The following is a 17,316-nucleotide window of genomic DNA, read 5'->3' on the forward strand; positions in this document are numbered from 1 at the left end:
CAGGAGGCAGTGCAAGACAGGAGTGTCTGGCGTGCTATGGTCCATGGGGTCACGAAGAGTCGGACACGACTAAACGACTAAACAACAACAACAAATGTTTTATTAAAATAAACAATCCTCTCTAGCAAAGACCCGCCTACAAGTTGTATCACTCTAAAAATTATCCCTTCTCTTCCCTTAAGTTTGGGGCAACTTCAGACATTCAAGTTACCTTCCACTGATCTTACTGCACTGAATTATCAATATTAATGAAGCCCAGGCCAGATGAGGAACTCTTCAACCCATACCTCTCTCTTTCAATCTACAACTGTTGCCGTATTGCTTGCAGAGAGGGAAAGCTAGCTTCCCCAAGGGTCAGTTTCATTCTTATCTGCCCTGAATTACAGGGCTTAATTTGTAGCCAGTGTTGAGATCAAATGGTGAAACTTGAGAAGAGAAACAGATCAATGCAAAGTATTCTGTGGTTTGATTTTATTTTGCTCTTCCTGCATTCTGGGACTTAGTTTGTAGGGTCTGAGATCCAATGTTGATGACTGCAAAGTGAGTTATTCAAAATTTGGCCCATCAGGGTGGAATATCTTCAGGTCATATGAGCTTAAATTGAGCCAGGGTGTATCTGGGCTTAGCTCCAGAAACAGTAATTTGTGCAAAGTCTCAGTCCTGAATGTGTGTAGAGATATTAATTCCCCATCTCTTGGATAAGTGTGTACAGGATTGCAGCAGGAGTGCATGATTTCTATGTGGACTTCCTTACTCTCTTTGTAAGTTAAAATGTAATCCCCATAGATGTCCTTGTTATAAATTAAGCCTTGTCAGAAACTATGTATTATGTAAAATATAGACAGGGCTGTTTGTTACTTAACGCTGGACAACGCAGGAGATTGTTACTCACTGATAAGAGTTCATGCTTCACATGCAAAAAGATTGCAGGTTCAGGCACTGCTGTCTGCAGGTAGAGCTGGAGGGAAATTGACTGAAACCCTAGAAAGTCGCTGCCTGTCAGTTCAGACAGTATTTAGCTACATGGAGGTGGTCATTTGAGGAATTATAAAGCAGCTTCCTATGTTCCATTCACATTACAGGTTTCACATATGTTGTAAATCGGTTTTCTTTTCTTCTTTTTTGTAGTTGCAACTTATACTTTAGTCATGAAGTGCATCTATTAAAAATGAATTTACAATGTACAGTATGTGAAACTAGTAATACAAAAGGAATGTTAAGGGCTGCCTTAGACTGCACAGGGTCATGGGTCCATTTTCAACAGCCTGCATGAAAATGCCGGCCCTAGAACTTGCTGCACAAATAACCACTGTCTGTAAGTGAATTCATGCCATCATCATATGATAGTCATATGTCTGCCTCTGCTCCCATTTATAAGCAAAGCAATCAGCATCCTTTAAAGGAGTTAACGGATTTACTGGAATTTGTACAAGATTCTTTTTTGGTATGCTTCAAATTAGGTTCTGATGCTCATTTCTTAGGCTTCGTTAAGCTTGTGATCTGACAATGCTGTGGTGCTCACTGCTAGCATTTAAGGGAGGCTTACTTTTAATATCCTGATCTATATTTCTTAATATCCTGCAAAGCATTTTTTGAGTAATGCTAATGCCAACAGCCTACGATGTATCCAAAGGCCTCAAGCTACATTTTTTTCCTCCCAATTGACACGGCAGATTTCATCTTCGCCAGTCACAGTTTGCAGTCGGTATATGTGTCCCTTTGTGGTTAGTGGTGTACAACCCATGTTTGCATTACATGTTCAGGGTTAAGAACTGGCAGAAGGATTATTATTTATTTAGAGCAGTGGTTCCCCATTAGCTAAGTGCTGTGGGCTCCCTGTTTTTCAAAAGCCAAGCCATGAACCCCCTACTTCTGAAAATGTTGATATCTCTGTGGTAGTTTTCGTTAGGTGAATGGTGCCACCATACCTTCCAACATGTCCCAGTGATAAACCAGGACACACATCTTCCAGGCCATGCTCTTGCTCAAGAGCACAGCCCCCCCCCCCAAACAGGATGTCCCGGATGGTTGATAGATACTGTATTTTTTTGCTCCATAGGATGCACCTGACCATAGGACGCACATAGTTTTTTAGAGGAGGAAAACAAGAAAATAAATATTTTGCTTTCTTGAATTGTCCTAGGTGCGGCTCTGGCTCTGGCTCTGGTCGGGTTCTGCTTTTGCACAGGCTCTGGCTCTGGTTGGGCTCTGGCTTTTGCACGGGGCTCTGGCTCTGGCTCTCACATTCGCTCCATAGGATGCATGGACTTTCCCCCTTCCTTTTTGGGAGGGAAGAAGTCTGTCTTATGGAGCGAAAAATACTGTATGTGTCACAGACCTCTGGGTAGGTTCTGTGGACTCCCTGGTGTCCGCAGACCACCAATTGGGAACCACTGATTTTGAGCATTTGAACCCCACTTCTCAGCCAAAAAGACTTCTGGGGTGAGTTACATACAATCAATTAAAACAATGCCGTCCCTGCCCACATGCTTACAATCTAAAACAAACAAACAAACAAACACACAAAGGCACAACACAAGAGAAAGAGGACAAGGAGGGAAGAGGAAAAGAATTAGACTCAGGCCCCAATTCTTAAGCAGTTCTTATAACAACCAGCTGGCACAGCTCAGGGGCAGGAAGTGCCTGATAGAGCTGGCCTTTTGGCAAAGCTGATGCAATGAGTCCTGCTTCCCATCTGTCCCACTGAGGCAGTCTGGTGGAATGACTGCCCCCAGATGACAGCTGAGGTAGAGGAGGCCTGGTGGAGCTGGTTTTTCACAGAGCTGGTGGAGCTGGTTTTTCATGCAGCGAGTTCTGCTTCCTATCTCATGCCAACGGGCTAGTTCATGTTCCTGAGGCCAGATCCCACAGAGATGGTGGCAAAGCTGTGGGTGAAGTAAGGCAGGGCGAGGTTGGAGGAAAGGCAGGTCAGACGTTGGCAGGACTCAAGAGTGAGCCATGTGCTCTGACAAGGGTTGGGAACAGACTGGGGCCTTCTCCAGGCTCCACCCCTTATTGGAGAACACCAGGGGCTTAGAGTACCAACCCTCTGGCCTGAAGATGAGCACTACTCCTCTGCTTCATTGCCTCTCTCCTGATGCTCTCCTTGCACTGCTGGACTGGTGACGTGTAGTGGGAGCCATCTTGTTCCTCAAGTTCAGGGGAAGGCCCTTGTGAGGGTCTGGGGTTTTGCCCTGGTAGTCCAGGAGGTTCCTCTCGGGTTTTATCTCTGCCAGCCTCAGTTGCTGTGGCCCCCTGATCTCCATCAGCCAGCTCAGAGTACCTGAACTTCATATCTAGCCCCTTAGGAGGTGGCTCTGCAACCTCCAACTCCATGTCTGGATTGCTGCTAGATTCAGGGGTCATAACGCAATGTTGCTTTGGTCATTTTTTTATGGAAAGGTGGTATAAGCTTTAAAGGTAACAAAATGGATTCTGGCATCGCTACACTTGGGGAGAGGTAGCTGAGCGGTAGAGCAACTGTTCAGCATGCACAAAATCCCAGATTCAGTTTCTTGCACCTCCAGTTGAAGCAGGGCTGAGGAGCGTTTTCTGCCTATGGGCCAGATCCTTAGCACCCTACCTTGCCTGGCCAAAGTTGACACATGGCTGGGGCAACATGGCATGGATCGTGATAAAGCATTTTATTTTACATTGAATAGGTATAGTACCCATTTTGTGGCCAGAGTGGTCGATCCAGGGTGGTGGAGTGGTTAGAGTGTAAGACTAGAACCTAGGAGACCAGAGTTCAAATAAAAAAGATGGAATACGTATGTGAAAAAGAAAATTCCGCATGTGAAGGCGAAGTGACAGACAGGGGCTTCTTGTTCATCCTAAGACCCACTGAGAAATGATGTAGTGGTTAAGAGACTGAGCTATGAAGTGCCTGTTTTGACTCTCACATCTCCAATGAACTCACTAGGTGGCCTTAGGCAAGCTACACTGTCATGTTCTCAGTCATCCTATCTGCAAAATGGGTGTGGGGTGGGTGTGCGTCATAATATGACAAACACTTGGACCACTTAAAAACTCTGTAATAGGGAACGTCAATGTGGTGTCCTCCAGTTTTTTTGGATTACAGTTCCCCTCATTTCTAGCTCTTGGTTATGATGGCAACTGGAAACTAAAGGCAAAATTTGCAGTTGTTGCTCCGTCCACTTTCGCACCTGTCCCTTGCACTATACTACGGTAACATAAAGCATTATTATACTTTCATTTTCATTGAAGCAAAGAGAAATGTGTGGCTTTCTGCCTTTCCCTTTCCAAAATGTTTGCTTTGCTTTGTTTGTTTTTTATTTAGAACATTGCTCAGGCCTACTTTTTAGAAACAATAACCCCAGACTTCAGGTGACTCATCGGAGGAGAAAAGCAGGTTGTGAACATCTGTGTTTGGTCTGGCAGGATTTTATTTTATATTGGCCCACTTTTATGGTTCCTGTAAAGCCAGCTTGGGGAAGCGGCTGTAACTAGATTTACAGCCCTTAGTTGTGGTGTATCATGTTCAGTTACGAAGTGAAAATAAATTAATATCCATTGCACACAGCGCTTGGCAAGTTGCCATTTGTGACCCTCTGCAGGTTCTGGGCACCGTTATGTATTTATACTTTTATCAGGGGACCTTTTACTAAAAAGAAAATAAAGGAAAGGAAGGATCGAGTCAGTGTCCCAACAGTTTTAACAAGCAATCGCAACAAAAACTTTATTGAAAAGGCCATAGTGCAGTGGTAGCACATCTGCTTTGCAAGCATGAGCTTGATGGGCCAGTGTCTGAAGGAATCATGTGGGAAAGGGCCAAACTCAGTGGTAGAGATCTACGGATGAAGGGAAGTATACTACCACCACTACTAATAATAATAATAATACCTGCTTGCATAAAGTTCCAGGTACAATCCACAACAACTCCAGGTAGAGATGGGAGAGACTTCTGCCAGAAACCCTGGAGAGCAGCTGCCAGTGTTCTGGTCATGAATAATGTGCATTTCTCCATTTTCACCCTCAACCAGGGGTTATGTTCCTGTCTTTATCCCCACCCCCACCCCAATTTTACTTCCACACTTTTAAGAACAAGCATTTTTTCTGTGGACATTTCGAATTCCAAGCTATCTTGACACCATATAAAAATTGCAATTTTCACCCCTCTCCCAGCTGAAGCCGCAAACCTGCTATGCCGTTGCATTGTTGCTATAAGGCCAGTTGTGCTCTGAATGAAAGATCTCACTGGGCAGGTGGCAGCAAAGTGTGTGACGTCTTACAATGCAAAGGATGTTTCCCGGATAATGAGGGAGCTTGTGTGGTTTCTGTATTGCTGCCCTCTGCTGTTATCAGACAATGGTTTTTGGCAGAACTCATGTGTAGCCCTTTAAATGCACACTCCGGAATGCAGCCCAGATGCATGTGATTGAATTGGTAGCGCATGCCAACGCTGGTGATGGAGCACCACACAAACAATCTCCAGAATATGAAGGCCTTGAACCACATCCCCACCCCTATCCTCAGATATAGACGTGGATATATCTGGTTCCAAATGTCTGGATATGGAAAGTTAGCTAGATTGGTGTAAACCAGGCATCCCCAAACTTCGGCCCTCCAGATGTTTTGGACTACAATTCCCATCATCCCTGACCACTGGTTCTGTTAGCTAGGGATCATGGGAGTTGTAGGCCAAAACATCTGGAGGGCCATAGTTTGGGGATGGCTGGTGTAAACTGTGCAAGCCTTCAGGCTACTCAGAATTCTGTATTAGATCAAATGGAAAAGCATCTCATTTTTAGGTTGTGTAGGCACTTTAATAGACTGAGTATTTTGTGGTTGTACACATCATAGAAGGTAAATAGAAGATGATAAAGCATTTTTTTGGACCCATTTAGTTACCATAGGCAATATTCAATTTTTTAAGTTCCACAAAGCTATTTTATCAAGCACAGTGTGGTTGTTTGGGAGCTGTGTTTAAAAGTAGGGTTACAATTATCAGTCATTTGTGTTTTTTTCTGACTTCAAGTGTTTGGGTGTGTATTTGTAAGTAAGAAACGGGAACTTAAAAAAAATGTATACTATTTCTTTCTCCTTTTAAATCCCGGTTCCAAAAGATAGCTTCTAGCTTGGCGCTTGGAGCAGAAGGCAGGAGCTCGCTTCTGAAAGATGGTGTAGGGTTTATTCCCCCCCCAAAAAAATGTAAGGGGGTGGGGGAGGGGGGAAATTCTCTTTTAGTCTAATTACTTTCCAAGTAAATATAAATGTCACGGCTTTTCTGCTGATTGGACAAGGAAAAAAACATCGCTTCATGAGGTCATTGCATAATAATGTAAATGAAAGATTAAATTGGAGCCCATTCAACTTTCCCAATTCACAGCTGGATTTGAAATGCCTTGGGAATTGAGTGACCTTGGGCTTCCCTTACTGTAAAGTTTCCCTTCAGAGAGCTGGCTTCCTTCTTAGAGCTCTCCATAGCTTCATCAAGCTCAAGGCACCGCACAGAAGGGAATTCTGGGACCCTTTTACAGGCACCAAGAAAAAACCAAACACCAGCAGCACCATTTTATAGCCCACATTTAAAAGCCGTTTATTCTGCTAGATACAACTTAGTCCTTCCAAACACCACCAAATTTGTGTTTGTGTAATTGGTTGCTGCACAAATTGGTATGTGTGTGTGTATCATAGCCTAAAACCCTTTTCCTATGATATGTATGACAAATCTCCTACTGAGCAAGGAGAAAGACAGTCAACGATGCTTGGGCACAGCAGCTTAAGTTGGGTGGAGGGGAGAAAAAAATCTTCATTTTCATTGTGTTTGCATAAGAGACAATATTCTGTCATCTTTAGGTCCAGATGTGGGAAAAGGCATCCAATAAGCACATGTGTTTTAACTTACCGCATGTGGATTCGTGCTCCTCTCTCTGATTTATTTATTTACTATCCAAAAGGTTCACCAATTTTGATGGAGAGTCAGGCCTTTCCTGAGACCCAATTCCCCAGCCTCCCATCTGTAGCTGAGGCCACTGAGCTTGAGGCTTCTTGACCCCCATGCTGCATCCGCTTTCCTTTCAAACCAGGAAGTGTCCCAAAGGGCTCCCCCTTCCCACCGCTAGCCTACAGCTGCCTTGCGGAGAGGTATTCCTCGCCATGGAGTGACCAGGTCACTCAAGGAATGAGCAGCTCTTGGCGCAAAGGCACACACACAAAGGCACAACTGCACAGGTGTGTGTTTTATCTGTAAAAACTGCTTTGAACAGTTTTTGCCAAGCAGTATAACACTCTTTCCTTGACAAAGAGTATTCTCAAAATGTCCTGGGAGCCATATCCATGTGTGCAGCTGTGCCTGGGAGCTGTTTTTGGAAACACCTGCTGTCCTTAGCTGCCTCCCAACTGCAGCCCATTCATTTCCCCCTATAGAACTCAATGGGCGCCACTGAGGACAAACCCAGCTCCCACCTGCCCTAGGATTTGGGGGTTTTTTTTGAGCAGGCGTGAGTGTGGCAGGAGGTAAGAGCAAAGTGGAAGACTGCATGAGGCCACAATGTAGCTTTTATCCCAGTCCGTTTTTGAATTGGATCTTATTTTTATTTTGTCATGGACTGGCTGGTTGCAGAGGAGTGGTGGGAGGCACCAGCTGGGGAACCCCAGGGCACCCCCAGGGGGAAAGAAGGCTCAGGGCCAGGGGAGTGGTGGTGGGACAACAATGAGTGGTCAGAGCAAGAAGAGGGAGTGGACTGGGAGGAGGAGGTGCTGGAAGCTGTCTCTTGGTAATAGGGTTTCGTGAGCAGGAAGAGTCTTTGGCAGAGAGCAGCATCAGAAGCGGCAGCAGAGAGGGGTCAGGAGGCAGAGTGGAGGCAGGCTACCGAAGAAGCCAGGGAATCTCTCCCTCTGCTGGAACCAGCTCCCTGGTCTCCCAGAACACACAGAGAAAGAGAGGGCAGAGCAAAGAGAGACAAGATGAAGGAGCCTTAGGGAAGGAACCAGGGGATGAACCTTAGAGAGCAGTGGGAAGGCAGGGACCTTCAGTTATCACAACTTCCTCATTGGGAGCAAGCCTGCTGGGAAGAGTTGGTGTGATCCCCAGGACTGCACTGTTTTGGTTTCTTTGAATTAAATGTTAATTTCACTAACACCAGGTGTTTTATGGCTGACCTGCCCCTGACTCTGGCTCCTGACATTTTTAATATATGCAACTGTTTAATACAATGGTACCTCGGGTTACAAACGCTTCAGGTTACAAACGCTTCAGGTTACAAACTCCGCTAACCCAGAAATAGTACCTCAGGTTAAGAACTTTGCTTCAGGATGAGAACAGAAATTGTGCTCCGGCGGCACAGCGGCAGCAGGAGGCCCCATTAGCTAAAGTGGTGCTTCAGGTTAAGAACAGTTTCAGGTTAAGAATGGACCTCCAGAATGAATTAAGTTCATAACCAGAGGTACCACTGTATATGCTTTTATTGTACTGTGAAATCCCTTTCAGATGTTCCATAGTAAGGCTTCATGAATGAAATGAACAAATAAATATTATTTTGATATTGATAACAATTTGCTGAATACATTGGTATGCCTGTCACCATGGACTCAAGTAGTGCCTATTGTCTATTTTTGATTATTTTAATGCAGATTTTGTGTGTAAACTTCTGGCAATTTACTTGTAGGTTCTCCCCTCCACCCAACTTAAGTTGCTGTGCCCAAGCATCGTTGAGTGTCTTTCTCCTTGCTCAGTAGCTTTCCCTTTAACCTACTAGCAGGCTAACCTGAAAACAAGATATGGTTACCAAGACTTTTGGATTGGTCTGTGGAGACCCAGTGGCAAATCAATGCCAATTGTTTTATTGTGATTTATCCCACACACACACACACTATAACCAACAAAATCCAGGTGTTTGCCTGCTAGCAAATCACACACCCTTTATCTGGACATGATACAAAACTGTTGTTCTGCTTTGGCACCAGTCATTTCCCAGGTTGCCTGTGGCCCGTGAGTACTGACTCCACCTGACCAAGCAAGGGAGAGAGTCGATATCCTCACCCCTTCACTTTTCGTTTAGGCTACCAGTGTGTCACAACTGACTCTACACCAGGCATGTCAAACCTGCGGCCCTCCAGATGTTTTGGACTACAATTCCCATCTTCCCCAACCACTGGTCCTGCTAGCTAGGGATCATGGGAGTTGTAGGCCAAAACATCTGGAGGGCCGCAGGTTTGACATGCCTGCTCTACACCATAGATACGAGCAGGGCAGTTTATGCTCAAAACACCAGCTCACCGAAAGCTGCTTTTTAGACGCTGCGTTCTTTTTAGGAGGAAGGAGTTAAAATATGGAGCTAGAGTATGGGGCTCCTGTTCCAGGGATATTCTTTGGCTGTCTGCTCATCTCAGTATAAACTGACTTTATTCCCCCCCCCAGCAGCTGTTTTTCCCCCAATGCACTGAAATGGCAAAAAAAACCCTGAAAGCTTGCAAAAGGGGGGAGGGTTGCATTGGAAGTGAATGTAACACAAACTTTTCAGTGAAAAGTATTTTGAGCCTGAGCCAAAGGGTCCTACAATGACAATATTCAGTTTCCAGTGAAGGGGAGATACATCCCACAGAGAGAGAGAGAGAGGGCCGGGGGGGGGGGCGCTCTGGTGGGTTAAAAGTAAACATTAGGCCAGTGGGTCTCAAACTGTCTTTGGCAATCCTCAAAAGCTTAGGGGTTTCTAAATGAGAAAGGCATATTGCCTACTACAAATGCTGAGCTGAAGTACCTCCTAGGAAGAGGTGTTGATCTTGTTGGGTAGGATATGCCTCCCTCCTGGAAGAACTTCATGCCATACATTTAAAGTGTAATTCTGTGCTCTGAAATAAGCCGCGCAGAGTTAAGGGACGCCTGTATAAAATAGCAGTTTAATTCATTTCTTCTGTGGCTGTAAACTCTGAAGCCATAATGGTCAGCTTCCCTGTTGCTGTTGCTGTTGATTGGCACCATTTTGTTCTAATCGCCCTGTAGTATCGCAGCAATACAAGGCAGTGTTCTCTCTCTCTGTATAAGGGGTGTGTGTAATATATATAAATAAGGGTCTGGTGGATTCTGTTTCAGTGTATCTGACGAAGTGTGCATGCACACGAAAGCTCATACCAAAATAAAAACTTAGTCGGTCTCTAAGGTGCTACTGAAGGAATTTTTTTATTTTGCTTCGACGGCTACCTACCTGTTTTTAAAATATGTTCTTTTCAAATACAAATGTTAAGTTCTTGGGCCATTGGGTCTGACTAGGGTGTGTGTGTGTGTGTGTGTGTGTGTGTGTGTGTGTGTGTTCACATATGTGTGCTGAGGAGTGAAGAAAGCGATATAAGTCTCAGAATTCAGCTCCGTGACAAACTCAGTTAAATAAAAAAGCAAGTTTCTAGCACATATGGTTTTAAATCTATGAGTTTTACCTACTGAAAATTCAAAGAGAAGTGGCTGAACAGGATTTCCAGGACTTGAGGGGGATGGAGTTCCGCATGATTAGCAAAACCAGATTACTGCATTCACAACTGTAACCCTTTCAGAATGAATTATTTAATTTCTGCAGTTGGCAGAGCTCTGGTTTTCTTGATGCAGAATCTCAGACTCCAATTCCATGGGCTCTTTCTTGGGAACACATATCATTTGGACTCGGCAGGCTCTGTTTCTAGCTAAACATGTGTAATGTTAATGTGCTGTGTTTTTGATTGATGGTTGAAGCCCAATTCCGATTGTATCAGCAGTAGTTTTCAAGAATGTACAGCACTGCAATGGTAGCTGTTCCTCACAACCTCGTAGCTGTTCTCTGGGTTCTGGAAGGACATTGCATAGCAAGAGGGACTAGTCCTCTGGGTGGCTGATTTTGTCCCTCTCTCTGTCACTTTCTTACTGTTGATATCCAGCCACTAGAGAAGAAGGATGAGATCCCACCCTTCCAAGTCCATTCCTGAAGGCCACACTTGCCATTTCTTCCCATGTGGTCCTGCTCAGTGGTTGACATTAGTCATTCATAAAAAAGGGGGCTAGCTGCAAATAACCCATATCTAACCTTGCAATGCTGTGTTTCATAACATCTAGACTAGACCATTGGTAGCTTGTTAAAATGCAGTTGTGTAATCAACAAAGTGTGTTGGCTTCTATTAATTTCCTGTTGGGGCTGTTTCCATATTCTGTTGACTGCTTATTGAATGCAATGCCTCAGGGCTATGGAGGGTTTGATTTTCTGTTCACGTCCCGTCCCCACCACCACTTACTTGCTTTATTTTCTTATGCAAACCATGAATTGCATTTCAAAATAAATCTTAGGCTGAAGTAAAAGTTGCACACAAAAGGTTACTTTTTTAAAAAAAGAAAGTTTTGCTTCGAGGGATTGTATGGTCCATACAGACCCTTTCTTGTTTCTTCTCCCAAAACTAGCTGGTTTTGTGGGCTGCTATTATTATTATTATTATTAAATTTTATTAAGGGTTATAGAGAAAAATACAAAACTTAATATCTTCCCCCTTTTTTTAATCAAACCAAGATCATGGATTGATTTTCATATGTTTTTATTTAGTGCCATCAGTGTTACAATGTATTTTATTACTATTATTAATATTGCATGCCCCTCGCCAGCAGATCGCAATTTAAAATTTAAAACAGTTAAAACATAAAGAGGGGGCAGCCTAAAATACATTAGTGTAGGTACCCAGCAAGCCTCCCCAAGAGAGTGTTCCATAGGTTAGGTGCCATTCCCAAAAGACCCCATCCCCTTGTCGCCATTCTCCTTACATCTGTGAACCACCTGGCTCCACCCCTGCCCAGTCCAAACTTGGCCTGGCTCCACCCATTGATGCCACATATTTATCAGTTCACACCGTGGCAACCTTGTCTTCCTGACACTTGATGCATTTTGCATCTCGGCTGTCCTGCCTGGCTGAGCTAGGTGGCTGTGACTTTGCAGGTGTTTGAATTCATTTAGCCATAAATATTTATGCCTACCGAGCTTAACTTGAGCCCCCATGTTTATCTCCTGCCATCAATATTGTATGGCTTTGAGATGCCTGCACTTCCCATGGCTGTTTCCCGATACCAGTGGAAAGTACTTGATACACCTGAATATAGGACAGAGACTGTGGCTGTTTCTGTTGCTTTGGTATCTGAGACCACCTCAAGCAAAGACTCGCCTTTGTTTTCCTCCCATCCTCTTCCTGGCCCAAGTCATATCATTATCCCCAAAGCCATCCTTTTAAAGTAAGCCATCGGCTTACGTAAGCCAGCGTTTTCCACAATTCTGATAATGAGGCCATGCTTTAAAAACAAACTAAATCTCAACTAAAACTAATCTCAACTAAAATTGGAGGCAAATTTTGCCCCTGAAATATGTGCTTTTAGAATGATTAAGTAGGAAGCTGCCTTAGACCAGGTCAAGGCTACTTAACCAAGTATTGTCTACTTTGAGATGAGAACAGTAACTCACGCAGAGATTCAACACCCAGTCTTCTATGGGGACAGGCATTTCTAGTGCGTCCCTGTATTTAGAATGATTGCAGTGATCCAATCACACTTGAAGTTACACGGCAAGACACACACACCCCTTATGCAGCAAAACAGAGAAAGAGAGAACAGCAGAGACCAGTTAGGAAGACGCAGAGCACAGAATATTGCAGAGGCGTAGCAGGGAGCCTCCTGGTGGATAGGAGGTGGATAGTTGTATCTCAGCCCACCCACAATTTAGATGAGATTTAGTATAAGGCAAGACCAGGGGTCCCCAAACTAAGGTCCGAGGGCCAGATACGGCCCGCCCAAGTCAATTGTGCGGCCCCCACTGACCCCCACCGCCGCCCGCTCTTACCGGCGTGCCGCAGTGTGGTTGCCCATCTCCTGGTCGGTGCAGTGTGGGCCGGAGAGCGGGGGAACACGTTCCCATACACATGCACACAAACTATTTCTGGTGCCGCACCAACCCGGAAGTGCACAGGAATTGACGTCTACGCATGCGCAGAAGCCATTTCCAGCGCCGTGCCGCACCAGAAAAAGTGAGTGTGCATTCATATGGGAGCGTGTTCCCCCGCCTTCCGGCCTGCCATGCAATCGGTGCTGGAGGAACTGGCCTAAAGCTGGGTAAGTTTGGGGACCCCTGGGCAAGACTAATAAGAGGGGAATTGGTCATATTGAAAGCCCTGCTGGATCCCTGCTTGGAGGAGATCTAAAAGACAACACAAAATGAAAAAGGGGTGAGGAGGAAAGAGGAAAACAAGCAAACTCTCAGGCACTGGTGGTTGGTTGGTTGGTTAGTTAGTTGGCTGGTTTGTTTAAGTTACATGGTAGTTATTATAATGCCTAGCTTGAATGGAAACAGTGCAGGCATGGCCAAACTTGGCCCACCAGCTGTTTTGGGACTACAGTTCCCACCATCCCTGACCACTGGTCCTGTTGGCTAGGATGATGGGAGTTGTAGTCCCGAAACAGCTGGAGGGCCAAGTTTGGCCATGCCTGGTTTAGGGAGAGGAGGAATCCAACAAAGCTATTCTTTTCAGCAGAGCTAGTGGAATGGACCCAACTGTCTCATTGGTGGATTGGCAGCTGAAAGATGGGTGGCTAATTTCACTGTTTGCAGGAATAAGGATGCATTTTACTGTTGCTCAAGGGCAATATTTTAAAAAAATAAATATAGTGGATTTAAAAAAAAACATTTTGCCATGTCATATGCTTCAGAAAGATGCCTGGCTTTTTAGTGTAGAAGATAGGACAAAGATGGGTATGAGTAGTAAGAACTGAAGAAGTACATTGCTGGATCAGACTAACATACCATCCATCTAGCCCATCATCCTGTTCTCACAGTGGCCAGGAAGATGTCTGTGGGAGCCCAAAAGTAAGACCAGAGCACAAGAGCTCCTCTCCCCTTTTGTGTTCCCTGGCAGCTGCTTTTCAGAGACCCACTGCCTCCAACAGTGAAGGGAAAACATAGCCATGGTTTCTAGGAGCCATTGATCACCTTATTCCCCCATGAATTTGCCTAACTTCCCTTCAGAGTCATTCATGTTGGTGGCCATCACTTCCTCTTGTGATAGTCCGTTGTAGTGACATGTTTTACTGCTTTAAGTTCTTTTCCTTTTATTGTTATGAAAATATATTTACGTGTACTAGCAGGAAAGGCTTCTTGCATGGTCCCTTGGGAAGACAGTCTTAATGCAATTGGTGGAACAGGTTATGCTAATCTCTGGACTGTAGTAGATGTTTGTTTCTCACTGGTCTACAATCCATAATCCTCTTAATTCCTTTTGAGTAGCCGCTGATATTGCTAAAACCTATGCTTAAAGAGCAGGGAAGAGCTTATCTTAAAAGCCCTTCTATTCATATAAGCAAATGTGTAGAATGATTGGCTATTTTATCCATTCTTACATAGTAACATTCTCTCTCCCCCACCCCCACCTCCCTGTCTTCTTAGATGCAGCAGCTATTTTACGAAAACTACGAGCAGAACAAAAAAGGTTACATCAAAGACCTCCGTAATAGCAAGATCCACAGGGCGATCACCTTGCACCCAAACAAGAGCCCCCCCTACCAATACAGGCTCCATAGCTACATGCTTAGTCGCAAAATAGCAGAGCTACGCTACCGGACCATCCAGTTGCACCGAGAAATTGTCCTCATGAGCAAATACAGCAGTATGGAAGTCCACAGGGACGACCTTCAGCTGGGCATCGCGCCTTCCTTCATGCGGTTTCAGCCAAGGCAACGAGAGGATGTTCTGGAGTGGGAGTTCCTCACAGGGAAGTACCTTTACTCCGCTGCAGATGGGCAGCCACCTCGTCGCGGGATGGACACCTCTCAGCGCGAGGCGTTGGATGACATTGTGATGCAGGTCATGGAGATGATCAATGCCAACGCCAAGACCAGAGGGCGGATCATAGACTTCAAGGAGATCCAGTATGGCTATCGCAGGGTGAATCCTATGTACGGGGCAGAATACGTTCTCGATTTACTGCTCTTGTACAAGAAGCACAAGGGGAAGAAAATGACGGTTCCTGTCCGCAGGCATGCATACTTGCAACAGACCTTTAGCAAAGTCCAGTTTATGGAGCACGATGAGATAGATGCCAAAGAACTGGCCAATAAGATCAACCAGGATTCAGGGTCTTTGTCATTCCTCTCCAATTCTCTCAAGATGTTTGTCCCGTTCCAGCTGAGTAAGTCGAAAGCGGAGAAGAAGGAACCCAAAGACAAGAAGATCAACATCTTGATTCCTTTATCTGGGCGCTTTGACATGTTTGCTCGCTTCATGGCGAACTTTGAAAAGACCTGCCTCATTCCTAATCAGAACGTCAAATTGGTTGTCCTGCTTTTCAATTCGGACTCCAACCCTGACAAAGCAAGGCAGGTTGAACTGATGAGGGATTATCGCCTGAAGTACCCCAAGGCAGACATGCAGATCTTGCCGGTGTCTGGTGAATTTTCCCGGGCTCTGGCGCTAGAAGTTGGGTCCTCTCAGTTCAGCAACGAGTCCTTGCTGTTTTTCTGCGATGTCGATTTGGTGTTTACAGCAGACTTTCTCCAGCGGTGCAGAGCGAACACTGTTTTAGGGCAACAGATTTATTTCCCAGTCATCTTTAGCCAGTACGATCCAAAGATTGTCTATAGTGGAAAAGTTCCTAGTGATAATCACTTTGCCTTCACCCAGAAAACCGGCTTCTGGAGGAACTACGGCTTTGGGATTGCCTGTATTTACAAGGGTGATCTTATTCGAGCTGGTGGTTTTGATGTCTCTATCCAAGGTTGGGGTCTTGAGGATGTCGACTTGTTCAACAAAGTTGTCCAGGCTGGCCTAAAGACTTTCCGGAGCCAAGAGGTTGGAGTTGTCCATGTACACCATCCTGTCTTTTGTGACCCCAACCTTGATCCAAAACAGTATAAAATGTGCTTGGGCTCCAAAGCATCAACTTATGGGTCTACGCAACAGTTGGCTGAGCTGTGGCTTCAAAAAAATGAGCCCAGCTTTGGGAAAAACAGCATTGTTAATGGTTCCCTGAGGACAGCCTAACATCCAGCTATGCTGGGAGAGGAAACAAAACAAATGAACAAAAACTACCTATTGCATTTTTTTTATTGCCCTAATTTATTTTTTTGGAAAACTTTTTGATAGTTGATTTTTTAAGAAAAAGACCGCACAAGGGTATATTTTAGAAACCATCATTTTCTTACAAGGACCTTCTGAGCGTTTTTCTGAACAAAACTGTGATCAACCTTTGCCTTTTTGAACAAACGTTTGTGGCTGAGTATTACAACTTGCCTGATTTCTGACGACTTGAAATAAATTACCTTTTCCTGATAAAACAAACTTTTTTAAAAAGAGAAAACTTCCTCCCCTCCCCTTATTTTCATTGGGTTTCCCCAGGAGCTACCCATTGCTAAGTGGCACAAATGATTCCCTTAATATTTCTTCCCTCTTGGGATTGGTAACAACGTAAATGGATTCTTCCTCGTATTTTTTTAAAAATTGAACAAAGTAAACAAGAGTGGCAGTATTGGTTAATTCACTTACAAGAATCTTTCAATTTGGTTGATATTTCAACCTTAAAATGTACCATTCTTTGCTCATTGTATTTCGAGCAACCGGGGGGGGGGGAAAGGGGAGATTTGAGCACAACCTTGATAAATGTGTACCTTCGCTTAAAACAAAACAAAACAAAAAGTATTTTCTTTCTTGGTCCACATGTGGATCTGATGTTTAAAAATTTCGACAGCAGGTGTTGCATTCTAAATTGGATCTCTTGTGTAGATGCCTTGATGGCAAAGAACAGTGTTTTAGTTAATGGGGGGGGTGACATTTCTTTGCCATAAAAAGCAACAAACTTAAAACCGAGACACTCCAAATTGAATGTGTTGGGGAAATATCCATTTCCCCCCCCCCCACCAGTTACAGTATTTCGATGGGAACAATTTACTATGTTTCCTTTGCTTAATTAGTTTGTTTTTTGCTGTCTGTATTGGGTAGGCCTTTAATTTATTTAATATACTTTGTTCTAGATCTTCTGTCCTTTTATTTTTTAATATCTGCTAGTCATTAATATTTATGTATCTTAGGAATGTATTGCATTTTCATGCTGTTAAAGGTAGCGTACGTCTTCTTACTTTGCAGTAAACTGATCTCCAAAGATTCTTTCTAAAGCGTTCTCTTTCATTTTCCAAAATCGCTTTAAAAAAGGAAAAGAAAAAAGGTAACTGGAACCTTTGGATCTAATCCCTGATGCCCCCAAATGAAGAAGAGAATAGAAGCTGGATTTGTTTGGGTGTTTTGGACAACCACAGATGAGCGAAAACTTGTAAAATATGTGCACATGCTGGACACACACACACAAACACACACACAC

The 17,316-nt window shown here is 44.3% G+C and overlaps 1 protein-coding gene across 1 annotated transcript in view; it reads left to right on the top strand.

Moving 5' to 3' along the window:
* The window catches only part of CHSY1 (chondroitin sulfate synthase 1), a 91,645-nt gene extending 75,476 nt beyond the window's left edge, over nucleotides 1-16,169 (top strand). The window contains exon 3 of the mRNA XM_035130563.2: nucleotides 14,394-16,169. Within this exon, the coding sequence (XP_034986454.2) occupies nucleotides 14,394-15,986 (1,593 nt within the window). The 3' untranslated portion in view covers nucleotides 15,987-16,169. The remainder of the gene's footprint in view (nucleotides 1-14,393) is intronic.
* Nucleotides 16,170-17,316: the final 1,147 nt, after the last annotated feature.

This window comes from Zootoca vivipara, chromosome 14, assembly GCF_963506605.1.
Source record: "Zootoca vivipara chromosome 14, rZooViv1.1, whole genome shotgun sequence".
Classification (NCBI taxonomy): Eukaryota; Metazoa; Chordata; class Lepidosauria; order Squamata; family Lacertidae; genus Zootoca; species Zootoca vivipara.